At 39.6% G+C, this 17,742-nt stretch overlaps 2 protein-coding genes across 3 annotated transcripts; one reads left to right on the plus strand and one right to left on the minus strand.

The window, feature by feature from the left end:
- The first annotated feature begins 1,529 nt into the window (after positions 1-1,529).
- On the plus strand, positions 1,530-6,239 carry LOC108052177. The gene is made up of 5 exons (XM_017134520.2): positions 1,530-1,636; positions 3,496-4,021; positions 4,130-5,134; positions 5,193-5,389; positions 5,813-6,239. The coding sequence occupies exons 2-5, from the start codon at positions 3,623-3,625 to the stop codon at positions 6,237-6,239; spliced, it is 2,028 nt and encodes a 675-aa protein (XP_016990009.1). The 5' UTR covers positions 1,530-1,636; positions 3,496-3,622.
- Positions 6,240-7,099: 860 nt separating this feature from the next.
- LOC108052168 (alkaline phosphatase, tissue-nonspecific isozyme) lies at positions 7,100-17,719 on the minus strand. 2 transcript variants are annotated; one of them, XM_044459092.1, is made up of 3 exons: positions 17,618-17,719; positions 7,295-8,838; positions 7,100-7,230 (listed from the first exon to the last, which is right to left on the minus strand). In XM_044459092.1, exons 2-3 carry the CDS (start codon positions 8,640-8,642, stop codon positions 7,136-7,138), a joined length of 1,443 nt encoding a protein of 480 aa, XP_044315027.1. In that variant the 5' UTR covers positions 8,643-8,838; positions 17,618-17,719; the 3' UTR covers positions 7,100-7,135. The 2 variants fall into 2 exon arrangements, with proteins under 2 accessions (XP_044315027.1, XP_044315026.1); XM_044459091.1 differs by lacking the exon at positions 17,618-17,719 and adding an exon at positions 16,646-16,697.
- Positions 17,720-17,742: the final 23 nt, after the last annotated feature.

Here is a 17,742-nt window from a genome sequence, read left to right on the forward strand (position 1 = left end):
TATAAAAGTTCATAATTTAATTTCAGTTTATTAGCCGGAATTGTTTTTGGCGCTGCTGCGAACGAGGATGCTCCTGATGGCGTCGCGACGCAAAAATTTAATTAAGTTTTTGTAGACCGTTTCTCTAATTAATTGCATTCAGCTGCAATTAAAGACAGGGATCATGCAAACACAACTAGAAACAGGGGAGTGTTAAACTTTATTCATGATTACAATTATATTGTTTATTTATTTGTTATTATCTAGGCGAACACGGAAATCTATGTATTATTTAAAAAACTATACTAGTGTTGTATTTAATCATAATATTGCTTAAAACAAAACTTTTTTGAACATACTGGTTTATGATTTTGAAATAAAATTTAAACATAATCATATACAATTAATAAATATTTATTGTTACGTTTTTGTATAGAGTAGAGACTATTTTTTAAAAATAATTAATACCATTAAATATAAATTTCGTATATTATTATTTATATTATTATTGTGTTAATATTTTATAATTTAAAGAATGTATATGTCTAAGATTCCGCAACCATTTATTTCATTTTGTTTGACTCCCTGGTTTTATGCCACTGACTTCCTTTATTTTTTTGACCAAAAACTGACGCCATTTTGGAAACTCGCTTGCAACAGGAGCTACATTAAATTTTCAAAACCACAAAAAGAATCCTTTGGTTCTTAAAATGTCTGAACAACGCTGACCATGGTGATGCCATGAGTGAGGGGGTTTTGATGAACAGAGGATAAAGGTGCCTGGGGCTGGCAACAAAAGGCGCACTCACCTGCCAACGCCCCAAGGCACCCCCCCCCCATAACCTAAAACAACCCCCTCCCCCACGATGGAGTGGGTGGGGGAAACTCCAACGCAGTGCAATGAAATTCTTCATCTGCAATTCAATGACATTCCATTCCGGACGTTGGATGGGGGCGTGGCATGGCGGAGCACATGCTGCCAATGAGCGTGCCCCCAGCGGAGCAACAGATGAAACATTTAAGCGGCGCCCCCTGGTGGACCTGCAGCAAGGGGCGTGTCCGCGCATGCGCCTCCCAACTGCGTGGGTGTCCGGGGGTGGGATTGTCGAGCTATGTCATCCGCACGGCGAATCCCAGGCCAGGCCGCTCCAGGATTCCGCCGCAAGGTGCGAGCGAGAGCGGCACATCCCGCTCAATAATGTGGGTGACCTGGTGGATGGCCCAGTGGGTGGTAGGTTGTGGGTGGTGGGTGCTCGCCCTGAGCTGCCTTTCATTGGCTTCGCATTCAAACCCAATTTCAGCTAGCAGCATTGCGACAGGTGACCGTCCGGAGTTCAGTTCTCTTTGAAGCCTGCCGCGGGTCAGTTGCGTGTCACGGAAAATCCTTCAGTTAACGGGAAAGTCCTTTGGCTTTCGGGAAAGTATATACCTGTTAGTGCAGTGAAAAGGTGTCTTACAATTTATTAAACTGGAATTTCCAAAGTTGTGCAACTACAGAAATAATATTAAAAGAAAACAAGTGAAGTAGTAAAACCAAAGTAAATTAATATCTAAATTTTCTGAACCTTAAACTAAAGATTTTTAAATCTGAATTTTGTGAAATAATATGTGCTATATAAATCAAAAATAAATATCGTGCTAGTTTAGGTACCTAAAGGTAAATCTTTAAATAATTTAAAATCATTTAAATTTAAGAATACAATTTAAACATTTTGAATATAAGTTTTAATTTTAAAATAAAAATAAGACTTTCTGCCTTCCTTCTACAAGCTTAAATATTTATAATTTAAGCTCAATCGAACCATTTTTATACTCTTGCAAAGGGTATTATAAATTCAGTCAAAAAAATTGGCATTCGAGTGGAGGGCATATTTCCTAACGACAATATTTAAGTATATATATTCTTGATCAGGATCACCAGGCCAGTCGATCTAGCCATTTATGTCTTTCCATTTGTACGCTGAGAGACTATCAGTTTTAAGGCTATTTTTATGAAACTTAGCAAAAATATATATAGTTTCGTTGTTTCTCAACATGTATTTATATACTCCAAGATATCCTATTTTATCAAATTCAGAAAAATTGGTAGACTGTATCGTATAGATGCCATAGGGACGATTGATAAATTTATCAGAAAATCGACCTAGAATATTTAATTTTTGTAAGAGCTTATATATAGTTATATAATTGTCGGCCGAAGTTTCCCCAAGTTTGGTTCTTTTTTTTTTTTTGGTAACTAGCTTAACTTAAAATGGACCGAAATTAAATGAAATCCAAAATTAGTTTTTATCAAAATAAATCATTTGAGTAAAAAACAAGAGAGAACGCTATAGTCGGGTGCCCCGACTATCAGATACCCGTTACTCAGGTATAGGGAGTGCGAGGGAGATGGAGATAGAAACTTTGATCACGCATAACTTTTTAACGAATGGTCCGATTTGAAAAATTTCTTCTACATTTCGATAGCTATTGATAAACACAATAAAACTGCATTTTTACTTTTCCGAAATATTTAAATTTTGAAAATCGTATATAAGCGATTGTGGGCGTTAAAGGGGGCGTGGCACCTTTTTGAAACAAACTTGCGCTGCGTAGGAACTCCTAGAATCTGCATACAAAATGCCAATCTTCTAGCTTTTATAGTTTCCGAGATCTCAGCGTTCATACGGACGGACAGACAGACGGACAGACAGACGGACAGACAGACGGACAGACAGACGGACAGACGGACATGGCTATATCGACTCGGCTAGTGACCCTGATCAAGAATATATATACTTTATAGGGTCGGAAACGCTTCCTTCTAGCTGTTACATACTTTTGCACGAATACAATATACCCTTTTACTCTACGAGTAACGGGTATAACAAGAGAGAACGCTATAGTCGGGTGCCCCGACTATCAGATACCCGTTACTCAGGTAAAGGGAGTGCGAGGGAGATGGAGATAGAAACTTTGATCACGCATAACTTTTTAACGAATGGTCCGATTTGAAAAATTTCTTCTACATTTCGATAGGTATTGATAAACACAATAAAACTGCATTTTTACTTTTCCGAAATATTTAAATTTTTAAAATCGTATATAAGCGATTGTGGGCGTCAGAGGGGGCGTGGCACCATTTTGAAACAAACTTGCGCTGCGTAGAAACTCCTAGAATCTGCATGCAATATGCCAATCTTCTAGCTTTTATAGTTTCCGAGATCTCAGCGTTCATACGGACAGACAGACAGACAGACGGACAGACGGACATGGCTATATCGACTCGGCTAGTGACCCTGATCAAGAATATATATACTTTATAGGGTCGGAAACGCTTCCTTCTAGCTGTTACATACTTTTGCACGAATACAATATACCCTTTTACTCTACGAGTAACGGGTATAAATACCTAGGTATTTGAGCAAATCGCTTTCAACTGATTTATAATTTTGGATATTAATTAGTTTTTAAGCTAGCTTATTTAGTTTTTTTTTTAAATCTACATTTCTTTTTAATTTACGCTTGATTTTTCAGTAAAATCCTACCCAAAACATACATTAAACGATTTATTGTCTAAAGATAAAAGTGAATGGAAGACTTCAAATGAAACTTCAAGGAGTTGAAGGCACCACCAAAACGCAATAGAATAGAAGGGAGAAAAATGATGAACATGAATCCGCCGACGCACCCGCATCCCCATCCCCATCTCCTGCCGCATCTTGGCCCGCACCAGCAACTGCCCGCCCTGCTCCAAGGCCACCCCACTACCACCCATTTTGTCGAGTGCCGGGCATTACCGGCAATAAACGAGACATTTCCGCAATTTGGCCAGCATCGCCCGGCTATCTCGCTGCTCTCCCCTCTTGACCTTTCGCTGCGGGCCGCGGCCAGTGTAGTGCCAATTACTCCACCCTCGACGCCCTCGCCGCCCCGCAAGCGCCAGAGATTAATGTCCGAGGAGAATTACCTGTGGCGTCCCCACATGGCGAGTCTTGCAGCTCCAGTTAATGTTCCTTCGACCCTGGCAATGCAGCCAGGCAGTAGTTTCTTCCATCATCACCAGCAACAGCAGCAGCAGCAGCAACAGCAACAACAGCAACATCAGCAGCAACAGCAACAACAGCAGCAACAACAGCAACAGCAGCAGCAACAGCAACAACAGCAGCAGCAACAGCAACAACACCAGCAACAACACCAGCAACATCATCAGCAATATACCATTCGGAACAGCTTTGACGGCGCTTCCTTTAATAAAAGTCATTTTCACGGGACGAAGAATAACTTTGAGCAAATTCCGGCGGGTCAATCGAGCGTTAGCTCGCCCATCTACGTGGAGGATGAGACCATTGTGCTGACCGAGGACGAGGATGAAACAGTTGTCAGTTCCCATGACTACAATGAGTACGCCACGGACACGGAGGAAGTCAACGAGGGCGACGATGAGACACTGCAGGTCCAAGTCAGCGATAATGGCGATGAGGATGAGGAGGAGGTGTTCGTGGACGTCTTGGGCAGTGACGATGATGAGGATGAGGCGGTGGACCCGGCCACAAGATTGCAGGCCCAACTCCAGGAGACCACGGCTCTGAAACGCAACGAACTGCTGTACGAGGATGAGAAGCTGCATAACCAGGCCGTAGATGGTCTGGCCAGACTTTTCGATCGGGATTTTCCGGAGCCAGAGGTGGAGGTTAGCGAACTGGCGGAAGTCCAGAGCAGCAGCGGGAAAACCTACACGGATCTAAGTGGCGGCGTGGCAACAGTGGAGATTAGGAATACTACTTCCCCCGGTCTGCACCCACTTCCTCCTCCTGCTCCAGCTCCTGCTCCTCCCCTGCCACCCACGCGACCTCACAAGGCGGAACGTAAGAGGTCGAAGCTACGGAAACACATGGCCATCGATGAGGAAACCATAAGCCCCGTCTCCGGCACCATCATCCGCAAATTGCGCGACGACGAGGAGCTGGTGGTGCGCAAAGGCGACATTGATCCGGCTTTCAATGTGGTCGAAATCACCGAGGAGGCCAAGGCCATCCTGGCCAGCATCGACAACAAGATTGGCGACTATCTGTGCCAGCTTTGTCGCACCGTCTACGACGACGCCTTCATGCTGGCCCAGCACCGCTGTCCCCGCATTGTCCACATCGAGTACAAGTGCTCCGAGTGCGAGAAGGTTCGTGGTTAGTCAAGGGAGTTCCTCTTCAGCCGGCTAAGTCGTAATCTATTCGCAGGTCTTTAATTGCCCGGCCAACTTGGCCTCCCATCGCCGGTGGCACAAACCCAAAGCGGATGCTCCCGGCGGAACAGCTAATCCCAGCAAGAAGCGACATGTCGAGACGGGCGACCTCAATCAGGAGTCGGGACGAGGTGGCGATGACGCCAGCGATGGCATATACCCTTGCCACATATGCGGAAAAACATTCAGACGGTGAGTTAGTCGCTTATTTAGATATAATCACCTAAAAGAGAATACAAACCATAGGTGTTTACGACAAAATTGGTCAAAGATTCTATTGAAAAGAATGAATTTGTTTTATCTTTCTGGTATGTTTAATAAAAACCGGCCCAAGACTAAAGTTCCGAAAAACTATATTAAAAATGTAAAATATTATAAATTATATTAGTCAAACTTTTAGTAGTTATTTTTTTAAGCATCTGAGTTTAAAATATTGCAGATATTGTAGGTATCTGAATGCATTTTTATAAATGCAAAATAGCTAACATTATAAATGTAAAAATCTTGCTTAAATTCATTGCTTACTTAAGAGCTTTTAAATTCATTATATTCCTTTCCTCTTACAAAATGAATATAATCAAATACTACTTTATATTTATAACCTTACGACAACAGACAAGCGTACTTGAAGAAACACCAGGCCTCCCATCAGATGCTGGATAATCTGAAGAACCTCGATTTTTTCAAGGCACAGCAGCAGCAGTTGGCCATTAGTGGCCACCAGTTGCCTGATCATGTCCAGCTGCAGCAGACGGCAGGAGGACAGGCGGTCTCTGCCGCCGCTCCCTACTCCTCCCTGCCACGCCCACCGCAGGGAATGCCCCACTACCCGCCCCCAAATGGTAAGAACTATGCGGCTGGTCAGCGCTTTCCCGGATTTCCCTTCCAGCCCTTCGACCAGCGGCGCTTCTATTCGTTCGGGGAGTTCTACCTATCGCAGCACCTGGAGCGCTCCTCGGCCTTCCAGTATGTGCAGGCCAATCACCTGAGGCAGCTGTCGAATGTGGCACAAACGCTGATGCCGCCACTGCCCGTCAAATGACCCAATCCCAATACGAATGTCCTGCGGCCCGTGCCCCGCATTGCTGCCACAACAAGTGGAACAGGACCTCCGGCAGCGACGGCGACAGGCAGACAAGTGGCAGCTACTGCGGCGGTGTCCTCCGGCGGCCACGCCTTCAATTGGGTGGCACCTTCGAGTGGCAGTGCAACTGCAACTGCGGCAAATGCTGCGGAGTCCGGCGGCAATGTTATCATGTGACTTACCAACTATTAGAAGCATTGAATCAACGATCTCTAGTTAAAGTTTAATAAATCAATCAGAACAGGAGAAAGTCTTTTAATGGGTTATTTTTCTGGGGTTTTATTGGAACACTAGTATTCAATTTGTCAAAATCTATTATAATAGACTTAACAAAAAAGCAAAAACAAACTAGTTAAACTAGTACTGAATATTAAAAAAAATATTTTACTTTATTAAATGAATCATTTCTCTGCTGGATTCAGTTTTTAATTTCTAGTTTTAAGTGTACTTTACTAGTAAACTTCGCTTTTTTATAGGGAAGAACGATATACATAGTTTTGTTTCAGTTTATAATGATGACTTCTTTTTCCATTTTTATTTTTACATACATAGTTTTGTTTCAGTTTATAATGATGACTTCTTTTTCCATTTTTATTTTTGTAAAATTTTGATTTTTTTCACTTTAACCTAAATTATAAATTTGAATTATTTTTTTTAATTGTATCTTACGTTCAACAATTTTTTCTAGTATCGATTTTTTTGCAGCCTTCTTCACATCCATTATTTATTTTACCAATCATTTAATAAAGTGTGGTCCACAGAATAATCAATAAATTAAATTTGGAAAACTATCAATATACTTAAGAATTGTGCAATTCTTTCAAAGATTGTTCTTTCCAAGGAAAAAATATGTGTTAAGGATTAGTTTTACTCCTGCTAAGGACGTGGGATATAGCATGTGCCAGAAACGATTCCTTTTGAACACCATGAAATATGGAAGACTTGGGTCCTGCAAAATATTAAAAGGTAGCTTGAAACGATATTTCTAACCGAAATTACAGGAAATAACCTACCTTGGGCAAAAAGTAAGCTCTCCGAAGGCATTTGATGTAGTCTCTGTTGGATTTGAAATTCCGCCTCATTGAAAGTATCCGCCAGGTGAATAATTGTCTCAGTTTCTTCGCTGACATCAAGGATCGGTTTTGGATAGATGGCATTGGTCATGAGAACTAGAGTTAGAGTATCTCGATCTGGCTGAAGGTTAACCAGTGTTTCGTTCAGAATCTGTAGTTGCATTCTTTTGTCCATGTCCGACTTAATAAACTGTTCCACTATCAGTAGATAGCCTTGTCCACGCTTTTTCAGAACTTGTAGTGATCTTTCCACCATTAATTTCAGACTTGGGGCCTTGGCATTCCCACTCAAATCTCCATTGGCCATCACACCGAATAGAAAGTCAAAGTTGCTGGCATTCAAGGACTCCAGTTCATCGGTTCGCTGAAGGAATTCAAATTTTATTGGACTGATTTTGCTCTCCTCGAGCTTGTGGTTTCTCCACTCCTTGAGCAGGTTGCGTCCATCGCTGGAGTCGCAGAGCAGTTCATCCACAGGATCCGAATTGGTTTTGGGAACCAGACTATTTAGCATTTGCCTGCCGCCTCCGATTATTACGTTGAGAGATCTACCAGTCTCACCAGAGATCAGCTGACGTGCTATATCCTGGCAACCGGATTTTGAGTAGCCCAGAGGCATTCTTTCATCGCATTCGTAGTTACTGTTGGTGTTTCCAAGAGCTGCCCCCGTGGATCCTGTAATCCTTTGGGTGGTCACAAAACCCGTTCGAAGGCCAACTAATTGAGCCTGGCGAAGAACACTTAGCGGGGTATCCGTTTCGTTGATTGACTCCCTACAATCTGGCTGAAATCGGGGCACTCTATCCAAAGGTATTCCCGACCACAAAGCCCTGGGAACACTGCCCACTTGACAGGGAATCTGCTGACTGCAGCTGTTTTTCAAGCGAGCCAAATGTGGAAAGTAGTCCCAAGCAAAGTTCGTATTTCCCTGACTTAAGTCTCTGGCGGGAAATCTATATGCCGCTAAGTCTGCGCCATCTATACCTTGAACCAGAAATATCCTTACGTTTCTGGGATAATTTGGAGCCGAAGGCGATCTCAGCGCCTCGTTGAGCTCCTCAATGCCCTTGTCGTACCAGATCTTCTGCGTGGAAGCCACCTTGTCCTTCCAATAGTCCACATCCGCCACGTTGGCCACCTCGTTCTCCACCTCGTACCTGGTCATCAGTCCAATGCAGACCAATGTGACCAGCAAAGTTAACAAACATGTCCCGGCCACAATAAACACCTGTGTTGATTTCAGCCGAACTGTTTGGCAGAATTCTTTGATCCGCTGTGTCGTTACCATCGCCGAGCTGTATCTTAAACTGATTCACAGCCAGAGAGCCTAATCATAAACAACTCTATCTGCTATCTGTTCTTCGTGATAAGGTTTGGTTGCGTCTTAAAGGTCTTACAGCCCCCAATCGTTGGTCGTTTAGTTGGGCTTAAGTGTAGCAATTAACCCACGTCATGAATTATAAATGCACTAATTGGCATGCCAACTAATGCAAAAACACATGGAGAAAAAAATAAAGTGGAACAATTATTTCAATACTTGAATAATAAGAATTGTTTAATATTTTATTCATGAGTTATTGAAGTTATCAACACCATGATTTTAAAATGGGATACTGCGTACACCAGTGTCTTGGTTATTTTTCAAAATTTGTAATAAATAAGAACCCCTTTAAAAAAACTGTCACAAGAGAAAAACACAACAAATCCTTTAAAAATTATCTCATACAGGTTTAATTTTCCAGACGTTGGTCAGGATTAGTAAATAAATTACAGGGTATCTAATTAAGGTGACGATATCAAGAAAAAATGTCGCTCCCCTTTTAGAGTTAACACATTTCTGAAATCCCTAAAATTATAAAAAAATGAGCATGATCTATTTTAAAGTTTAACCACTTTTACTATTTACAGGTAATTGGGAAATGTCTGGTAAGCCAACTTAAGTTATATTTATTTTTATTATTTTATTCTTTTCTAAATTAAGTAATCAAACCATGTCGAAAGATAACATTTAAATTGGGTCTTTAATTACTTATATTTAAAAAAAAAAGTCTATTAATCTTTTAGTTTTTTCAGGAACTTAAACAACTTTTGGCACGATAAATATGGAATTGTTTTATGCAATGCTAATTTAAGTTATATTTATTTTTCTCAATGCACTGCATTGCGAATTCCGAGTTCAATTGCTGTTTTGAGGGGTCAAAAACTTCTCGGCTTTGGTCATTAACTATTTCTCACGTGGACAGTCGATTGTGTGGGCCACAATTGATTTGCTAAAGCAGCCCAACTTGTCAGCAGAATGGGATGTCCTTTGGCCCGGGCAAACGACATATACTAATTGTCATTTGGCATTCAAATAACCTTTTCAATAACCACCCCATTTGGCAAACTATTTCGCTTATGAATTCTCGCCCAATTAAATTGGCTCACACAGAACGGCAACGGTTTGTTCATTTGCCAGTTATGCGAATGCAAAATTGTTGCCTCAATTACCTGCCATTAGCCTGCATTTACGCCCCTGCCCCCGACCATGCCCCCGACCCCGCCCACTACACCCATCACGTCCGTCATTTCGTCGCTTTGAAGTTGCTTTGCATTGACATGTGGTCAGTTTTCCCCCGGCGGAACTGTCACAATTTCAATTTGAATCCCACTCAACTGACAATCGCACTCGGTCGGTCGGGTATCATTTTGATTATCGGCTTGTCCATTCATCTGTTTGTTTTACCAATGGTCTTGACTTGCGGAAATGGCTGAGCAATTTCAATGGCAATTTTTCAATCACGCTGTGATTTTGCCTGTCAAACAGCAGCCCACGGTGCGTATGCGTGATCTAATGTGGGTGTGGGTGACGTTAGTGCTCCTTTTTCCCCTAAATGAAAGTTTATAGGTGGGAAGCGATGAAATTTCTAGTATTTCCTCCTCTCCGCTTTCTCTGCTGCTTCTTGGCCAAACTTCCTCCACATTCTATGCATTTATTCACATTGCTTAAATAAAATTATTTATTAGGCAGATATTTTGGAATCAAAACATTATTTTTTGGCAAGAAGCTGTTACGAAATTATGAGTCTGTAACTAAAAATGGCATACTATTTTAGTAGAAAAATACCATAAAATATCAAAGCTCTCGAAATGGGGTGGCCCTTAACGAAAATTTCAAAACTTAGCTTTAAACGAAATTATGGTTTTTGTAGTGAAATAAAGTAATCTTAAGACTACAAGATTTTATGTTAATTTTATGTGAAACTTTGCAGAAAATCTTTTTTCTGTTGCAGGTAATACAGTATTATTTAGCTCCAATATACAGTTATTTTAAACGATTTCATAGATTAATTGTTTTAAACATATACGATTTAAACTTATATATCGGGGTAGGTTCTTGTTGCAAGGGAAGAAAGAAAAGCTCTCATTTCACCCCTATTTAAAAAGGTTCGTTTATTGAGTGAGCTTGTGGGTAAGCTTTCAGCAGCGCCCCCTGCTGGCAAATAAAGAACTAATCAAGATCCTAAGGTAAAATAAAAATAGGGAAACAAATTAACAAAATATGTTTTTAATAAACAATATTATATGATTTTTTTTTAATTCAAACAATAATTGATGAGTAATAAAAATATACAAACAAAGAAGGCAAAACTTTGTTTCTGATTTTTAAAATATTATAAAACACTATTTTTAATAACTAATATTGATTACTTAAGAATGCTTAAATTTTAAAGCCTGGAATAACCAACATTTTATATTTTATCCTCAAAAAGCTTTTTTGATTAAGCACTAGCTAGGCTTAACTCATTTAGCAACTTATAAGCCAAGTTAATTTATTTTCTGAACAAAAGATTGTAATTTGTATTGACCAAAAATAAATTTTTTTCATCAGAAAAAATATATCCGATCAAACTATTTCTACTTTTTAAAATTTTTAAACTTACTCTATTTGGGACAACACAGATGCATTTTTAAAGGCAACCTCACTATTGACAAGCGAGTTGCATTTGCTGACTAATGCATTTAAAGTCTTGTCAGCCTTCAATAAATTCGCAAATTTCAAAGGGAAAACTTTTTAAAGTGGGTAGAACATGCCAACAGCTGGTCAAATCTGGTGCGGCTTACTAAGGATTAGATCATATTAAATCATATGCTGTGCAAATGGCATTTCGTATGCATCCGACAAGCGCCGCAGGATGCAATTAGCGGCGAGTGGCCGTCAAGTCAGAGCCATCGAAGACAGGAAGCCGAGAAATCGAGAAACCGAGAGACCGACAACCCGAGAACATGGCCAAGAACAGTGGTTTTGCATGGCAAGAGCGCCCAGGAAGTCGACGGGCGTGACGCATATGGGTCACTTGGACTGGCCCACGTCAATGCCTTTGCAAAATGCCAAGCCAACTCCAGCTGCGGCTGCTGCATCTGCCCACGCCCACGAACACGACCACGCCCATGCCCAGTTCACGCCCGGAAAACTGGGTGGGTGCATTCATATGCAAGAGAAAAAAGAGAGAGCGACCACACACAGCCGTGACCTTGCCCCCCAAATAGCAATTCTCATCATCGAGTGATGTTTGCATTCCAACGGCGCCTGCCTAAAACATTTTCCGTGTTCGCTATCCATATGGCAAGAAGGGAGGAGTTTCCTTGACCCATTTTCCGGGGTAAATGCAAAGCGCAGTTACTGAAATCCCCAATTAAACTTTAATTTGACGCGCATAATTACAAAATTAGTAGCAATGAAAATTCGCTTTATTTGTTAGTAATGCAATTTAAATTAACGCTCGAATTAAAGCGCAACGCAATATTTTCCATACAAGTGCAAATTATTTACATGAAACATTCCATGTCACTGGAATGCGTCATTCATTGTTTTGGAGTACAACGCAGGGATTAGTATGAAGTAACTAATACATTTTAACCAAAGCTTTCAGAGGACAAAACAAAGCAAAATCATTTTAAGATCATTATACCACAATTAGGTTCACATGTCCCAGCAAGATAGTTTGGCGACAGCATAGAAACAATTAAGACAATTAAAACAAATTAAAACTGAGGGAATAGTTTGCGTATAAACGGACGGACATACGGTCATGGCTAGATCGACTCTCCTGTTGATGTTGATCAAGAATATATATAATTTATTGGGTTGGAAATGTCTCCTTCACTGCGTTGCAAAATTATTATCCTCTGCAAGGGTAAAAAAAAAATTAAAATATATCTTACAAAAATTTATAATTCTCTTAATAAGTACTCATGCTAACATAAATAAACAAAATATGATTTATATTTTGTAATGTGTTTAAATATAATTATGCGTCACTAAATCGAAATAACATGTTTTTAGGTTGAGATATTTTCTTTATAATACAAATTATAAAAATATCACATAACGAAGCTTATGTCGATCTAAAAATGCCTAGGATCAGCTCTCCAGTATTATTATGATAAGAAAAATTCCACTTAACCCACACGTTTTAACGTCTTCCATAATTGGTATTTCTGTATAGTTTACGCTTGATTGCATGGCATTCTCATTGCCATTTGACAGCAATTTATATAATACAAGAGGGGGTCATGAAGGGGGCGGAGATGAGCAATATGACTCGACTCTTGGGTGCAATAAATGATGCAGTGGGGTGGAAAATTATGCATTTAAATCTTTATACAGCGATTGCAGTATCTTATCATAAATGGGGTAACAGCAAAACTAATGGCATTGAAAACTTTGATTGAGTGTCAATTAATGTTTTAAAAGGAGAAAAAAAATTGAAAAATATTCTCCAAATTGTGCAATTTTGCTTATTTTTATTAGGAAATGCGCTTGGTTGAAATTCTTTCCGTTTACCCTTTGATTATTTTCTTTAATGTTTGGCAAACACGAAGTGGAAACCAAGCGGCGATAAGACGAAGACAAAGCGGCAAGAAATACAAAAAAAAATAAAGAAACGGAAGAGAGATAAAACTGAGAAGTTGCAATTTATTGATTGTGTGCACTTGCACTTGTGTTGTGTATCTGTGCCTGGTATGTGTATCTGTATCTGTGGCTGTACTGAAAATATAGTTGACAACTGACATACAAACACACATCGGGTCATGTATATGTATGTATATATACTTATATGTGGCCTTGAACGTGAATTGCATTTGCGCTCGAAAAGCGAAAAAGTAAAGGGAAAAAACAAACACCGAGCGAAAAACAAACAACAAAAACAAGATGCTAGGCGAGGGATATGGCGAGTGTGTGTGAGCGAGATGGCCAGACGTCGCAAAGAAATGTGCCAAAGCGAAAAGTTTGCACGCACACAGGCGCAATTTGCAACTGCATTTCCCCCTCTCTCGCGCTATCTCTTTCTCCTTCTTCCTCTGCAGCAGGCTATCTCTCTCCAGCGGGCAACTAACAATCTCAAGGTTACCCCATACACATACAAATCACTCATGTGATGCGCTCTCTCCCTCTCTCTTTCTCTTTTGGCAAAAATGGAAAACTACCAAAAATAAATTGAATTTTCAAATGCAATTTCATGTTCTTAGATCCTCTTGCCTCCGAATTAATCCATCTAAAAACTATACAGGTACCTACATAAACATTTCCATTTTTATTTACACAAGGAGAAACATTTTTAAAATTTATTTTTGACAAGCACAAGCTTTATCGTAATTTAGATAATTCAATACTAGCAATTTTATTCAACTCATATTCTACCTGATTTTGGAAAAGTATTTCACGTTCCTTCATCTATCTGTAATTCACAAAAATATTTTATTTATACAAATCTATCTATATTATAGCCAAATTATATTTTGTTTGTTGTTTAACACGGCACAAAAAAACCAACAAAGGAAATATTATACATTTTTTTTTTATGTGTACTAACAGCTTATATCGCATGTTTTCTGCCTACGTTTGCATCTTTCTATCTCAGCTTGCATATATATTCATTATCGCACAGATACAAATTTCAGTTTCACCGTTTTTTCCGTTTTCTATTTTATAAGTTTAACAACAGCATTTTCCTGTGTTTATTTGGGTTAAAGGTGTGTGTATGCTAGCGGTTGTGGGTGAGTATTCGTGTTAATTGGTTTTGAAAATAACATTTTACATCTTGATTAATCGCCTTTTAAATTTTCAAAGTCTGGTAAGTCGGTAGCCATTTTTGGGGTCTCATTTAATTTAATTTAAGTTGAGAATTATAATTAGCTTTGGTATTAAAATGGAACTGGGTCAGAGTTATCCCTGCTTTAATGAAAATTTCATTTTGAGAAAATACCTCGACATTGCCCATACGCCATGTTGCCAAGCTGTAAATGTTTTTAAGCCAGCTTCCAGGAAATGTGCAATGCTTTCGTCAGGGGAAGTAATTGAAGGGTCAGCGTCAGCACATACATAAAATCATCCACCCCCGACAAAAGCGCTATAAAACCCCGAACAAATGTCAAAGTTGAATGCACAATATCAAAGTCGCTGCAGGCTAGGGGAAAGCCAGAAAATAGCAAATGAAATCGAAATCGAAATGGGAATGTACATGTAAATGTAAATGTGAACCATTTGGCACACTTGTCCGTCCGTCCAGTGCAACAGCCAACATATGGTCGCCATTAGCTTTACCGTTGCATAAAGCTACCCTACGCTCTCTATTTCTTATTTCCCCTGCAAAACGGCGAAACAAGAAAGCGAAATTTCTGGCACATATTTCACAAACATCGACTGCAGACAACTCGTCGCAAGTAGCGATGATTCACGCCAGCTATATACTGGTATACAGCCAATTCACCACCCTCACACAGCTGCACTTTCAGTTGGGTTTTTGTAAAAGCTTTCTCTCTCTCTTGCTCTCGCTCTCTCTCCGTTCTTCGTTCTCCGTTCCATTCCACAGCGTTTCGCACACACACACACAAACGCACCCGAAAGCGAATCCTTGTGGCATGTATTTCAAGTTCACTGTCAAGGTCACCTACTACAGTCATGCGCTGCGAAACGGGGAAAGGGAAAGGGCGGTTGTTGCAGCAGCAGCCGAATCAGCAGCTACCTACACAGTGCTGGCGAAATGTTGCCCTCCCACTCTGACACAGTTTTCCCCAAAGTATACACATTCTATAATAGATGCGCTATAAGCTCGGTCCGACAGCAAGTACTATACAGAAATATGTACTCTCGCCCGAGATATAAATACGTGTGTGCATTTAAATCTGGTTTATAGCCGAGCAACCAATTTCGAGCGCTACTGAGCTCAGCTTTAGCTATTTTTAGTAGCAATTGGACACTTTGACGAAATTTGTCATACTTGACGTATACTTGATATTCCGCTTCTAATGATTTATTGCTTTAAAAATCCAACAATTTAGTTAATGCAAATTTTTTAGACGGAGGTGTCTTTAATCTCTTGCAAAAAGGTTAGTTTATCTAAAATGCCAATATAAAAAAAAATCAATTACAACAGTTGAAAGGTTTATTTTTCAAAAACTTAAATAAAAATAAATTTTTAAAGAGCTATTGTCAACGTATCGCTTTTTCTTTTACTATTTGAAATATTTGTTTATAATTGCATCACATAAATGACTTAACAATCAATTGCAAATATGAAAAACAACATAAATAAAAAATACACTTGCTTTCCCAATTTACTCTTTAGATTATGTAATACCTTCCCAAAAATCCGTTGCACCGCAAATAATCTCATTATTTAAAGAATTTCATTTGTAAACAGGCAAATAGGCAATTATTTTCCAATTTATTAATTTTTAATTTCTTAAAGTATATAAATTTACTTTAAGAAATGAATTACCATTCCGATTGGCCTTTAATTTTATCTACCAGATGAGATGGGAACTATCTGAACTCTATTTACTGTATTTTCCGTTTTTCTTTCCAGCTCTAACGAAATTCACTCGTTAGATGTAATTGCCCCACAATTTCCCCACAGTGCTAATGAGAGAATCGTTTCCTTTCCTCCTCGCAGGAAACATGGTCACATACTGTCGGTGGTCACTGTGCCTGTGGAAGTGCAAGCCATGGCTGTGTGTGTATCGGTCGGGCAGTTATACATATGGGACTATATATTTGCCACTATATAAGCTTCGGTGTATGCCAGTGCATCCGCGTGTGTGTATCTGCATCTGTATTTGTAAATGTATCTGTACCCTTTAAAACGGCGCGGTGCGCATGACATAAGAAATAAGAAAACGGCGCACGAATTGGTAAGTTATGAAAGTCCCCAGCCCGACATGCACTAACATCTGTTGCATATAGCCGAGGCGATGATATAGATATACATACGTATATAGGCATGCATCGTTTGTTTATATATTTACCTGAAAATATGGCACCTATGAGCGTTTCTAGCGATATATCTGCGGATGCGACCGTTACAAAGTGCCAGGGTATGCAAGAGTTGCAGTCAGGGCATTTAATTTAATTAAACAATTAAACAAACATGGCGGACAGCGTTCTCTCACAAACACATGTATACCACTACATATGTATTAGTACTTGCGCCCCAAACAAATTCAATTAAGAAATTAAAATCGAAAAGCCAGCAATGTTTGTACTATTAGAAAGATAGGAAAGAGACGGGTGCGAAAGGCCAGAAAGGGATGCAACCACACCTTATAGAGTGGGTGCGGGGCAGTAGGATTTTGGGGCTGACTTAGTCGGTGGAAAATTGCAGCACACGCACATTTGTCAATCGAAATCGCATGACTGTGCATCGTGTATATAGGTATTATCAGGTTCCACCTAAAACCGTCGAATATATGGCAACAAAAACCCGTATACTTGGGAGGGCCAGTAAGCCAAGTAATTATTGTACTTTCCTCCTATCACTCGTCTACTCTTGTTGCTACGAACATTTTGTGTTGCAAGCGGCAGTTAGTCAATAAATGCGCTAATTATATACAATTCGCTGCCCGGGCCCAGAACTCGAACCGAAAAGCCCTGTCCCAGTAGATACACAGCGAACTAAGTGCACATACAGTGGGCATACAATACGATACTATTGTTAAATTATTTGGGGTGGAGAATCGTAAATTTCAGCTATTCGAAATTCCGTATAAATATTTGTTTATATTTTTATATATAAAAGAAGATATTTCAGAACTGATGATATTTTTTTATTTATATATACAGTGTGATTTATAAATTGTGGTTTTGGAATTTTTTTGTTTGAATAACATAACTCGTAAAAATTTAAGGTTGCGATAGTAAAAAAATATTCTTATGTATATTTGTGATAATGTATATTATATATAAAAGTTTATCCTAAATTTGTACACCAAAATTTGCACCTTTAAATAGATTATGGGCCCCACAAAGGCATTTAAGGGGACTCCCAATAAGATGGTACCCCGGGTGTGCTTTTCTATCGGATGGCCACTGTGCAGGGGCAGTAAACAAGACGCGTCAGGGCAGA

This window comes from Drosophila rhopaloa, unplaced genomic scaffold (genome assembly GCF_018152115.1).
Source record: "Drosophila rhopaloa isolate 14029-0021.01 unplaced genomic scaffold, ASM1815211v1 contig_178, whole genome shotgun sequence".
NCBI classification, from domain to species: domain Eukaryota; kingdom Metazoa; phylum Arthropoda; class Insecta; order Diptera; family Drosophilidae; genus Drosophila; species Drosophila rhopaloa.

Excerpts from the sequence above, each read along its gene's own strand:
- LOC108052177 (XM_017134520.2), top strand. The coding sequence starts at position 3,623 with ATGATGAACATGAATCCGCCGACGCACCCGCATCCCCATCCCCATCTC. Across the intron at positions 5,135-5,192 it reads AGTGCTCCGAGTGCGAGAAG|GTCTTTAATTGCCCGGCCAA; the intron begins GTTCGTGGTTAG and ends ATCTATTCGCAG. Across the intron at positions 5,390-5,812 it reads TGCGGAAAAACATTCAGACG|ACAAGCGTACTTGAAGAAAC; the intron begins GTGAGTTAGTCG and ends TTACGACAACAG.
- LOC108052168 (XM_044459092.1), bottom strand. The coding sequence starts at position 8,642 with ATGGTAACGACACAGCGGATCAAAGAATTCTGCCAAACAGTTCGGCTG. Across the intron at positions 7,231-7,294 it reads GAGCTTACTTTTTGCCCAAG|GACCCAAGTCTTCCATATTT; the intron begins GTAGGTTATTTC and ends AATATTTTGCAG.